General features: G+C 32.7%; 1 protein-coding gene across 1 annotated transcript in view; it reads right to left on the bottom strand.

Annotated features, from left to right (window-relative positions):
• Nucleotides 1-9,787, bottom strand: part of LOC100370720 (nephrocystin-4-like) — a 37,858-nt gene extending 28,071 nt beyond the window's left edge. The window contains exons 1-7 of the mRNA XM_085508484.1: nt 9,332-9,787; nt 4,665-4,811; nt 3,806-3,941; nt 3,316-3,420; nt 1,615-1,761; nt 926-1,068; nt 522-706 (exon numbers count right to left, since the gene is read on the bottom strand). Coding sequence (XP_085364610.1) covers nt 522-706; nt 926-1,068; nt 1,615-1,761; nt 3,316-3,420; nt 3,806-3,941; nt 4,665-4,811; nt 9,332-9,787 — 1,319 coding nt within the window. The remainder of the gene's footprint in view (nt 1-521; nt 707-925; nt 1,069-1,614; nt 1,762-3,315; nt 3,421-3,805; nt 3,942-4,664; nt 4,812-9,331) is intronic.
• Nucleotides 9,788-13,931: the final 4,144 nt, after the last annotated feature.

Here is a 13,931-nt window from a genome sequence, read left to right as displayed (position 1 = left end):
AAAAATGGAAAATTGAAGATATCTTCATGAAATGAACACTTTGAGAAAGATCAACTCAAGGTACCTATATAACAATTATTTATTGATCCAAAAATAGTGGGCTTTACTCCATACTCTGAGGTTTAAAAGGGCGGTGGTCGTCGCACCACACATGCACGAAATATGGAACTCATAAAAACAAAGATGGCGACTTTGACTGCAGCACAGACCAAAAAGTACACACTGAGACATTACCAAGCTTCAACTATGTAATTTCATCGATGATTGGAAGGTATCGAATGAGTCACCGGCGGTAATGAGTGCATGGTACGCCCAGATCGAAACATTACAAGAGCGCATTAGATTGTGGGAAATTCACTGTTTATCAACGCAAATGTCGCACATGCGCAGCGCGCCGACCACAACCTTTTAACAATATATGCTTAAGTTGAAAATGTTAGCATTCCCACAAGGAAATGTTTAGCATAGTCATCGATAATTTGACAAACATCAACACAAGCAAGGCTGAAAAGAGTATCTACCTGGACCCGGCAGACGTAGGCCTTCCTTTGCTCTTTCTCATACTTCCTCGACCACCTTTACTGACAGCATCAGAGACTAACATATACGTCTGTGGTGGTTGTACATAACCCCATCCATTATGAACACCAACTTGCAGACGTCTTTCATTGATATGTACAACATTAGCATCAGATGGTATGTCATCCTGAAAATAAAAACAAAAGGCATAAGAAAGTGAGACATTGAGGGCGCATTTTCAGTAGTAAAAAGTGACACAGGACATGAGTTTAATTTTAAAAGTACATTGTAGTGCTTTTAGCTGAAAACATTTCAAGATAATTTCATTATTCATTCAGCACAATTAGGATGGATACTGAATTGGCTTGAAGCTATTTTTATATCTACTTTCAAGAATTCTCCTTACCCTTGCCAGCCTATCTGCATTCAATAATTTACAAAGTTCTTCTTCAAATTTTTCAATGGTTGGATAGAGATATATTTGTAATTTATCTAGTACACAGGATATTTTATTTGTTATTAGTCTTGGTTTTCTTAGAATGTCACCACCTGTATAGGAATTAAATGTATTTGCATGTGTCACTAAAATAATAATAATATCCATGTAATTCAAACAAGTTATAAATTTATCAAAGTACAGTCAAACCTGTGTTAGACCACCTGCCTATAAGTTTTCATTCTTGGTACAAATTTGTGGACACCAACAGCCAGAGACTACCCCATTTACTCAGTTATATTCTTATTCATCTGTCTTACAGGGACAGGCATTTTCAACATTTTCCTGTCACAGCTAAAATTTGACTGTTTGGGGACAGGTGGACAAGCCTTGACCTTTTTTTATTGGAAGTTCCCTATTTTCATCACAAATTTAAAAATAGTCCCATTTCTAGTCTGCTCTTTCCTTCAGAAGATTAGGACAAAAATAGCTGAATTTTTGGAGTAAAAAACTAAAAATCGACTCAAATTTTATTCGTTGGCTCCAAATTAGGGTTTATTTCCATTGAAGAATATAAGAAAAATATGCAGAAAATTTGGACGAGAAAGTCTGGTGGGGAAAAGGTTAATTTTGACCCCTGATAATGAATGTTTTCTTACCATCTTGTGAATACAATCCTGGTATAATTGAATTACTACCAGCTATGATGTTTTCTGGTAACAGATGCATCACTTTACGAAGTAATTTATGTGTTCGTATCACATAACATAACTGACATTCTGCTATCAGCGTAATCTTCTCATTTTCTAGAAGAAAACACAATAAAATAGATTAAATTATTGTTCATTATCATAGAAGTAAGTGATGTAGCTGTTTTGAATGTGTAAGTTTTTAAATCATTTTAATTTTGCTTGAAAAACTTTCGTGAAATCTTTGTCAGTGAAAATATAAATATCATATTATTTTGTCTTTCCAAATACCATAAAATCCTGAAATAATGAATGATTCTAAAAGTAAAAATTAAACAGTACAGTATTCTGAGGACTATTTTGAATTAAAAAGTAGTTAATTTAGACTAGCATAAGTAACTATCTACTCAATTCTGTGGCAATTATTAGATTTTTAACTTCAAATTTTGAAACAAGGGTGTTCTATAAATATAGAATGTGCTTTATTTTGGACATAAGTGACTGCAGAGAAAATGTATTGTAACTGTACACTTGAGCAAATGATGACCATTAGAATTTCAAAGAAGTCAATTTATACTATTCTTAGGGACGACGTCAAAAGATCGATGTCGGATAAAAAACTTATTTGCTTTAGTTTGGGGGGGGGGTTTGACCTCAAAAAGTTTCCATCCTATAAAAACGATTTTATTTTTTAATGAAGTCAAAAAAATCTTTGAGTATTTGTAGTTCTATCCAATCATGGACAGAAATAACCGAAAAGGGAAAAAAAACACAGAAAAATGGTTTGGTTCGAGTTTAAATCTGTGCGTCAAATGAGGTGCATTTGTAAACTCTTTTTACACCCACCCGACAACCAACTGCTATGCAATACTACTGTCCTATTATCAATTTGTATTTAATGGTGAATGTAGTCTGACGCCATGACCAATATTTATCAATTAAGTTTCAGTGGGGGGTAGGGGGGTTTGGAAAAAAAACTAAAGGAATTAAGTTTTTTATCCGACATCAATCTTTTGACGTCGTCCCTTAGTATCTACGGTAAATATTCATTCAATTTTGCAGCAGACATGCGACTTCCAATATGAAACATTCTTTGTTCTGCTGGAAATGTAGGAAGAATAATAATCAAACATAATTCAAGGGGAGTTATGTCTGTCATTCTGTGTATTATGTTTTAGATGATAAAATACATTGCATGGCATGAATTACATTTTCAAAGTTAGTTCTTTTTTTTAATGTAAACATGTTCCCTATTGAGCAAAGTTAACAAAGTTAGAACGTAACAAAGTCGTGTAAGACGCTACTCAAGCTACTGAAAATAAGCATATATGTTAAATATATAATGCAATAAAAATCACAAAACAGATGAGTCTTAAATGAGTGGTGTACTTTTAACCCTTGCAGTGCCATAATTTTCCCTCACAAAGTTTGGTGCAACGGTTTGCTATATTTTGTGTATTTTTCTATAAATCATTGAATAATTTTTGATGAAATGGACATAAGATTCTATTGGCTACAGGTAAAAAAACATTATATGAATAATATTTTTAAAAAGATGTCAAAAGTTAACTTTTGCATTCAAAGAGTTAGAATATGCAGTAAACTGTAATTAATTCAATTAGTTCTGAGTCAAGAATGTCTTGTTAGTTGCACAGGTAGTATAAGACTTACTTTCAATATCATCATCTAAATAAAGTAAAGCTCTGGGTGAACCGTGGTAAACATCCATTCGTTTAACTGGCTCTGGAGTTGGTGAAGACAAATCGCCAAGATGACCTACATGTAAATAAACAATGATTAGATATAGAGTGAGTGAGTGTAGACTGCCCTCAGTGTTCAACAACTGATAGGGATTGTAACTCAAATTATGATGAATGTGACTCACTCTGCTATGACAACATTGATTGTAAGTTGTTTTATTAAAAGAGACACATGTATGTATACATGTGTATATAATAACAACAATATACAACCACTTATTTTATCTTTGAATGCAAACAACCGGTGCTTGCCAACCAGTCACTGTGTATGTGCATCCATGCGAAACGTAAACAAGAAGCGTGAGTCTATACTGGTTACACAATTGGTTAATTGTGCCCATAGTGCACCCAAAAGAGATTTCAGTACTTGAATGAGAGAAGAATACAACAGAAGAGCTTACCATCTTTGAATATTCGTATGATTCCCCAGCCACATGATACTCTCTGTACTTTATTCTTCTTTGTTGTGATAATTCCAACTATTTCAACCACAATTACAATATTAGGATCGTTTAATGATGTATGAAAATAGACGGGCTGAAAACAAACAAACAATGAAACAATAATTTAATCAACTTCCTGTGACTCTCTAACCTCAAAATTAGATTTAGTAAATTGGATACAAGTTTTTCTAGGATAACTTGAATCCAGGCAGATCAAACTCTTCTGTATCTGTTTAGATCAATGTTTGAAAGTTCTTCTCTGACACGATGTGCACGCTAAATCTACACTTATACAGTTAAACCGGTGTAGATGCTCTACCGGTAATAGAAGCTGCATCCATTCTGTTGCAATATATCATTTTAATAGAAGATGCTGCTACTAATACAGATTTTACAGTAGTTACAATCACTAATCCAGTGTGCTTAAATTTATATGTTCCTATATGGCAGCCATGGTTGTACTCTCTCCGGCAGGTGAAATGATTTGAAGTACATGTCCAACAAAACAGGGTAATAATTTGGTATGTTGAAGAACTTGTCAAGATTTAGGATGATATGTCAAATTATTATAGTATTATTGTTATAATGGGGTACAGCTCTCAAGCCTCCTTTCAATATTGATAGTTTTTATACTTTAAAACATTTATATTCAGTGTCATATGATTACATTATTTTGGGTTTTACCGGTAAGTTCACAAACTTGGCAAGGAAACAATTTTTATTTTACATGTATATATGGATTTAATTTTAGTCTAAAAAGCAGTGAATAATTGATACATTTACAGTATACAGTTATGAAAAAAAATTAGATACTCACCACATTGTACTGGAGTCTTGCTTTCTGGGATGCTGATGATTTGACTGATTTAGCTGGACCAACCCACGTGCGTCCAAAAAACTTTTTATAGATGATATCAAATAGACTAACCCGGATTTCATATTCAGTTCGTTTCCCTCCTTGTTCCTGTAAAAATTCCCAGCAAACAATATAGGTGTGACTTGTGTATTGAACATTGTGATGTGAAATGCAAAACAATTTTGACATACAAGTACGGGAATCTATCATGCTACTGTGAACGTTTACCGGGTAGTTTGGTGATTTGATGACATATGTGAATATGAAATTTTGTGAGAGTCACTGACACTCATAGGAATTTGTCATCGCTACAAAATGTCATTATTTTCACTGACCCGCGAAATTTGCATGGAATTATAGTAATTTATAGAATGCGCTAACTGCCACTGATGCTGTGTACGGGATTACCATGTCAGGTGCATCGACTACATAATTATGAAAACACTAATATTTTGGAGTTAAACTCCAAACCCAATTTTTGTAAAAAAAAATATTTGCAACTTGTCTTATGACGTACAAGTAAGGGAACATGTTAAATCTGCATTTACATGTCTGCAGACATTTTTGCAATCAATTTTCTGAAATAGGTGCATTTGTAATTTAATTCAATTTCAGTTCCTTGTTCTGATAATCTTTTTGGAATTGCAAAGCTCAGACAGGGTAGATCTAGTGATAGACAATTTGACATTTCCAATTGACGAAGACTCACATGCATGAAAACAAACTTGTGATTGGAGTATCGTGGTTTATTGTATACGTATATATATCATATATATATGCCGTCAACCATAGAAACTATTTTGGGAAAATGGAATAAATTTATTATTATACTGGAAAATAATTTATTTTCGCTTTTCTTACTGAAGGGATGATTCAGTGGAAATAAATTATTCCATTTTTCGTATATTTTAAGGCAACTCAAAAAATCAATGACAATAAATTTCATACTAAACACCCTATCTTTTCAATGAAAATTAATTCTAGCTAAATGTAAGTATTATACTGATTTATGATACAAAGTAAAATTACATTGCATAAGATATACTGTACAATAAATTACAGGATATAAGCAAATTAACACAATGTAGTTAAGGCGGACAATATCAGGAATTTGAAGACACACACCTATCTAAATCTTCCATATTTAAAAACCCATGATTGAATAATTTGCTTGATATTGCATCTTGATAAAAACATGATTTAATGTAAAATGAAAGTGTACACATATTTTAATAAATTTGTTAGTTTCTATAGTGTACACACATATGTTAATAAATTTGTTAATTCCTATAGTGTACACACATATTTTTATTAATTTGTTAATTCCTATAGTGTACACACATATTTTCATTAATTTGTTAATTCCTATAGTGTACACACATATTTTCATAAATTAGTTAATTCCTATAGTGTACACATATTTTAATAAATTTGTTAATTCCTATAGTATACACACATATTTTAATAAATTTGTTAATTCCTAGTGTACACACATATTTTCATAATTTGTTAATTCCTATAGTGTACACACATATTTTAATAAATTTGTTAATTCCTATAGTGTACACACATATTTTAATAAATTTGTTAATTCCGATAGTATACACACATATTTCCATAAATTTGTTAATTCCTATAGTGTACACACATATTTCCATAAATTAGTTAATTCCAATAGTGTACACACATATTTTCATAAATTTGTTAATTCCGATAGTATACACACATATTTCCATAAATTTGTTAATTCCTATAGTGTATACACATATTTCCATAAATTAGTTAATTCCAATAGTGTACACATATATTTTAATAAATTTTTTAAATTACTGATACAGGACGTAGTATTTCAGTATTTCAATTGTATGAAAACAGAGCAGGGCTCTTCTTATTCTATAATTGAGGATAAACAATAGGCCATACATTTCACAATTATAAATATAAGAAGGCCAATTAACACATAATATGTTAATTAGCCATGATGCTATGCTATTTTCCTGTGGAGAACACTACAGCTCGCTACATGTAGGAATTCCCAGAAGCTGATGATAGCCTTGAGCTAATATAGGTCACATCTTAATCACTGTCTCATTGCAAACACATCCTGTACATGTAATTTATATTCTTCTCTCTTGTGAGCAATACACATACTGTGGGTGCATTAATCATCATAATAAATGGCAGTAAACATGATTTGTATGAATGTAAAACTGTCTTTGATGGTAGGTCTCAAAATAAATCATTTACTAGACATGAATACAGACATTTAATGATTTCTACTTATACATTGTAACTACATATTTTAAACTAATGTTCTATCTAGGCATGGTCTTAGGGGAATTCTCAAGTCGATTAAAACAGCAATTACTGTATTATTTATTATCACACATCTGTCAATATATTCTATAAATTTAAATATGCCATAATTTTGCATAATTTTTTTTTTTTGAGACAGGTATCTGCATCCCATAATAATAAGACGACTATGAGATATACCCAAGAAGGTGGGCATTACACTAATTTTCTCAACATTTAGATCAAGAAGTCTGTATTAAAAAGATTATTATATAAGTACTGCAAAATATTCATAAAGACGGAACATCAGAGTATATCGGGAAAATTCCAAGGCCAACACTCCAACCCTCATTGTTATTGTACAGTATATGCAAATAACTATATTTTACCTGAAGAAGGGCATGTACCATTAAAATGAGAAGGTACTGGAGTGACATGGTTAGGATTATAGTTATGGGTGAGTGAATTCTAACGAACTCATACCGACGTGTCATTATGAATGACTTTAATATGATGACAATTACACACCATTGTCATTTGCATAAGCACATCTGCTACTAAGAACAGATACCACATTGGCAGTCTCATTTTTACAGGGGAATAAAATATATACACATATCAACATTTGCTCTAAAAACACATCGTCAACAGAAGTAGACATTTGACTTTACATGACTATAGACACATCTCTGTAATGAGCATAGGACAGCCCCCTTTTTACTGTATACACCTCCCGGACTCGCTCTTTCTGACTTCTCCTGTAGGACCAGGATTGGCCAGCTCCACACCCAATCACTAGTAGCTTGTATTTGTATTTATATCTTTTTATATTTTATGCTTGTGTGTTTATGAAGCAATTTTTTGTACTTTGCCTTTTTTTCTATTTTACCGGTGTTTTATTATGGCTATGAAATTAAGATTTTCATACTGTGCATGGTGTGTAATTACAAAAGCATAAGCTCTACTACCAGTGACAGAACAGTTTCGGTAGTGTTGACAGCATGTTGATATTAAACGATGTAGAAAGCACACGTGAAAAACAAAAACTGCATCTATCGGTATTGTATGCTGAATCATTAAAATACGACTTATTTTGATCATAGTTGTATGTCATTTACATAAACACATGCAGTACTTATAGAGCAAACCTTGTAGATCTGTTGATGACAATAACATGAATATAAGGAAACTCACATGTATACTTAATAGCATATACTTTACTTCTTTATTATTATAATTATACTCTTTATTGTAATTTTACCTATATATCTCAACAGACATTTGAAAACAATAAAGTTATTATTATTATTATAATGCCATTAGGAGCAAGATGCATGCCACAAGGCAGCTGAACAAATGATCAGTGACAATGAACTATTTGAAAACACTGATGATGAATACTTGTATATCAAAACAAATAATTTAATAAATCATCGTTCAGGGAGGGAACAAGATCTTGGAGTTTTAATTATGTAGGCACAATGACAACTAAAATGAGCCCTACTGCAAAAGCTAAGCTGATCAGTCAGTATAACGCTTCACCGACAGGGTAACCAGTGATGAGGTGATGTTATGGGAGGACAACAAACCCATCGCCTAGCAACTATGTTAGTAACAGCATAATATTGACTGCTATGTATATGTGTTTTGTTCTTATCTATATTCAAACGATGATGATATAATAGAACTGCAAATGTCAAAGAGCTATAAATCAGAGAAACAACACCTGTAGTGGAACACCTTTCATTGATATGATAATAAAAGCATGTTGTGTGAGGCTTGATATAAATGTGCAAGCAGCAGAAGTTAACAAAGCTTATCACAGCCATTTGTACAGACCCAAGACAACATGATGGAAGCACAGCATGCACCTAGATCAGTGAAAATAAACTTCACACAAAACGACCAAAATGTTTTTTAAGCGAAAATTAATTGCAGCTAAAGTATTTCACACTATAGTGTTACTGGATAATTATACTACATGCCTTGGATGTGGAGGTACATTTTTATGCATAAGGGGCTGACCATTGGAAACTCAGGGAGGGAGGGGTGGGAATGGGTAAATTTCGATAACAAATTCTACAGAGTGAACCTTGGAAAAAATCTCTCAATGTAATTTGAGAGAATTAATGAAATGAAAAGTACAAAACAAAAATTGAAACTGTGGAGTTGTTTTCAATTTTTTCTGAGAGAAAAAACAAAACCTTTTGGGGGAGGGGGTTTTTAATCTATACCGGTAACTATGCTTATAATGATTAGCAAAATTTTTTGGTTTCTTACAAGATTGACAGTCAGAGTGCCAATAAGACGTGCAAAATAAAGCATGTACCAACCATTTGTCTGTTATTTGCAGGATGCCCAATTGGTACTGGTAATGATTCCTCTTTTCCTTTCACTTCAGGTACACCATCAACAAAAGAGAAATTAATCGCGAATGGATATGACTCATCTCTCGGAGCTACTTCTCCAAGATAATTAACAGTCGTTCTACGTTTATCCGCCGGCAACACTCTAGTCTCCTCATACAGTGTTTTCAATTCTTTCGTCCACTCATCAGCTTGTGTGTAACGTTTAATGACTTTCGGTTTCGCAGAAAGTTGTCTTTCCAGTGTTCCATTTCGAGGAGTCTCGCCATATTTCTCGTTTAGAAATTGTTGCCATTCTTCCGAGTCCAAGAGATGTAATGGGTTGCGTACCGATGGCAGCGGTGATCCAGACGGACTGATAACTGTCACTACTGGATTGTTTGACGCAATGTATGACATGTTGGTGGGTACTTCTAGCGTCATCCCTGTATAGGATCATAGGGTCCTGTTTGGAATAATTGAGTATTCAGAGTGGGGGCACATTTCATAGGGGGAGACAAGTACAGTGAAAACCTCAGCAATGATGTATGCATGTATTGTAAGTGAGAGAGATAGAGCATGACAGACGTATTAAATATTGTGGGCGGGTACTGAAAAAATAGCAGTGCTATGGAAAAAACACAATTCTACAGTTGAGTTGAATCATATACTATTTTTATTGGCGTTTAATTTCACTATGTTGATGCTTCGAGCAATTTCAATGGGTTTTAAATTCAAGAACTTTGCTGGAAAACAATTCTTATTCTACATGTTTATGTGGATTTAATTTAGCGGATTTTACTTCTCAGCGAAAATAGTGAAATGAGATACCAGCTGTTATTCAAAGCATTTACAGTATACAAGGCAGAATTTCATTCGTTGAAAAAAAAACCTGACAGCCAGCAAGCTTATCTCTGATTGGTTGGACTTTTAGGTGTTAGGGTTGGGTAGCCAATCAGGTTCAATCTTGTATGTAGCTTCACATTGACTCTAAAATGTATTGAAGGGAAACACCAAACACAGCAAGATTGTAAGTCAGACAACTATAGACCATTGATATAATAATAAAGGGGAAGGGATAGTAAAACAATCTTTATATAATTAACATTCACAATATATTCTTTTATTTGAATTGATATTTCAAAGGTGCTGACAAATTTTGATTATGTTTACAATTACGTAATCATGACAACGAATCAGTTTTCAAAAGAACCACATTATATATCACAAGTGTTTCAACATCATTGCTAAAATTTATTCCTTAATGATCAATATTACACAATCCTTAGATTGTCTGCATTGCCCTGATTTTATGAAAGATTACTACAGGTACTGTAAAACCATTCATTTTCACTGGTTTTTACTTTCACCATTTTGTTAATGTGGTTTAAAATTCACAAATTTGCTAGAAAGACAATGAGTTCTATTGTAGTTTTATATGCTCATATCGATTCAACACATAATACTTATCTGTGAAAAAAAAGATTCTAAAATCCAAAGAATAACTATATTTACAGTATTGTCCACTATGCATGCTTCTAGATTACAGAGAAGGAAATCTATTGTAGGTTTACATGCTCATATTGATTCAACACATAATACTTATCTGTGAAAAAAAAGATACTAAAATCTAGTAAATAATTAATGCATTTTACTGTATTGTCCACTATGCATGCATGTACAGTGGACTTCTAGATTACAGAGAAGGAAATTGTTTTCAATAGATATTGATTTTTACTCTATTTGTCAAAGATAATGGTATTATTAAACAAATTGTGTTATGTAGTTAAATACAGTTAAACTAAACCTAGAGTAGGTCTACATGTACATTTTGTAGTCACAAAAAAAAAGCGAATCAATCATGATCACCTCAGTGACTCGTACACATGGCTCATTTCAGCATCATTACAATTTTAATATTACAAAGCAGATACATGTATGCTTGTATAAGGAATGTAAGTAAGGAATGTTTTCCGTTATTTAAGAGGAAACAGCAATTTTTCAGTTTAAGGGGAAATTTGTCACTAAAGAACAGGGAATAAATATACAATGTAACTATGATTGTTTGCATGCATTCAATTGAAAATTTCAGCTTAGAGACTATGCTATCATTTTGGCCTTTATTCATTCTACTTAGACCAATTTGCTGCTAGAACGGTGGTCACTGGACACATTAGACAGGCCAGTACATGCTATTTGCATTGGGACAACCCATAGGTACATGGTCACTTTTGACAGGTGATCAATGATATAGGTTTGACTGTATATTGAACTACAATGATAATAGCTAGCATAGAGAGGGAGAGGGAGGGGGAGGGGGTGAGAAATTATATTTGTAGTGAATTTGGACAGCAAAATTACCAGTACCAGGATGTATGACCTTTTTCAGAGGTCATACATAAGGCTTACTGTGTTTGATGAACAGAAACCAATTTAATTACTATCTACTAGATAACTGGATGCCATATTTGGTGTTGAATACAGTATACACTTATCAGTAATTATCACCTGCCTCATAGCGGCCTAAGGTCACATAGGTTGTTACTATTATTCGAGCCATCGACATGTACATGTATGTCTTAAATTTTTATTCTTTACCTAGACAAATTTCCAAAATACAATCACAATTTTATTATTATGTTCAACAATATTTTAATTATTTTATACATATCCAGTTATTAAAATGATCTATTAACTAAAGAATGTAATTCAAGTCTCATAAATTATAATATTATGAACCTCTTTAATTTTTGGAGACAAATTATCCCAACGTTTTATTCAAATTTAAAGGAGATGCTTTCATTGACTATAGATATCATTCGATAACTGTAAATACTTAAAAGCATAGACACTAATCAGCATTTAATATAAATTGATGATGGATAACAATCAATGAGTAAATTATATTGGTTTTAAATGCATACACTAAACACCAAAAGGAATGGGTTAGTTTTGGAGGTCAATTCTTTGTTCGAAAGAGTGTTAATATGAATGTGCATTATATTCTTTGGTTGAAGCAATAGACAACAAACGTCGACAATGCACAGTCCCTGTTCTATATTGGATGCCAAATACCATCACTAGCAGCAATTCAGGAGTGTGGGTGTACATTTGGTTAAATGTAATGTGATGCAATTAGTCGTTGCTGGCAATGCACTGTAATGGACTGAGCATATTTGGCTGAATCACTCAAAATTGTGATATGCACCAAAATTCAGTATATAAAATCACTGTACTGTGTTTGGAAAAAAATCATGTGACCCATCTCAGAGAAACAGTTGTTGAAATGATGTGCACCTGTAGCCCAGTACGTATGATCCTGATACAAAGCCTGGTTCATCTGCGAGAAATGATTCAAAACTCATTCACATATTATGATTTTAGACAAAATGGCCGTCTATTAAACAAATTTGATTTAATTACAAGATACCACAACCTTTGTTATCACCTAACTTTCAATTGAATCAGGCGATATTTTGTGAGGAATTGACATGAATATGAATATAAAGAAAATGACTACCAGTCAGTCAGCCAGCCAGCTATTTTTGTATAAAATATGACAAGCACCTGTAACCCCAAATGCATGATCATAATACATACTGTAAAATGACTAATTTTCACTGGGTTTAAATTTTGCTGATTTACGATTTCAAGCATATTCAGTGGGTTTTTAGATAATGTATTCTATGCTAAATTTTACATATTTACTGGGTTTTAATTTAGCGCATTTTCCAGTCAGCGAAATAAACAAAATTAAAACCCAGTGAATAATTAATCTTTTCACAGTAGTTTGAATAAAATCATCCCCTGATACATTCAAGTATCAGATTTTGAGAGCCGAAATGGCTGACAGTCAGCCATACTTAATCAAATGATAATGGAAATCAATATGTACAATGTAAACCATCATACAAAGTATGTCTGCGAAATGGCTCCGAACACACAGACAATGAAACCCAAATTTATTGTCCTCGATTTTGGACCTTCACCCTAAACAGGAGTTAATTACTAGACCATATTTCTTTCATTGCACACTAACACATATGGAGTGGAATGCAACACTACCACAGATTATAAAGTTACCGGAATTGTACTACATAAGTATACATTTATTAGATTGTTAATATGCCATTAGACAAGAAAAAGGAACATACCGGTACTGCATTACAAGAAAATTTTAGTAAAGTAACAAAAAATTCCTGCTATATTACTCTGTATAAATGATTTACAGAAGAGCTGATTATAACAGCCATGTTCACTTTCTAACACAACTTGTAGCTGCTTTTGGATAATACTTATATGGGTTTCTATTCATTTTTTCACCACCAGTTTCCTCTTTTCACCACAAAATACTAGTAGTCCTGTTTATAATTATAGTCTGCATTTTCCATCAGAAAATTGGGATAAAACTGAAACTTGACTGAAAATTGACTCAAATGTTGTATGTTGGCTCCAAAATTAGGGTTCATTTCCAGAAATCTTGAAGAATATACGGAAAAAGTTCAGAAAAATTTGAGCTAGAAAGTCTGGTGGTGAAAAGGTTAAATATAAACTTCTATTTAACAAAATTACAGTACATGTATTAGCA

The sequence above is a fragment of the Saccoglossus kowalevskii genome, chromosome 15 (genome assembly GCF_978046115.1).
Source record: "Saccoglossus kowalevskii chromosome 15, keSacKowa6.1, whole genome shotgun sequence".
Classification (NCBI taxonomy): domain Eukaryota; kingdom Metazoa; phylum Hemichordata; class Enteropneusta; family Harrimaniidae; genus Saccoglossus; species Saccoglossus kowalevskii.
The sequence above is the reverse complement of the archived record's forward strand: the minus strand, read 5'-3'. Positions and strand labels throughout refer to the sequence as shown.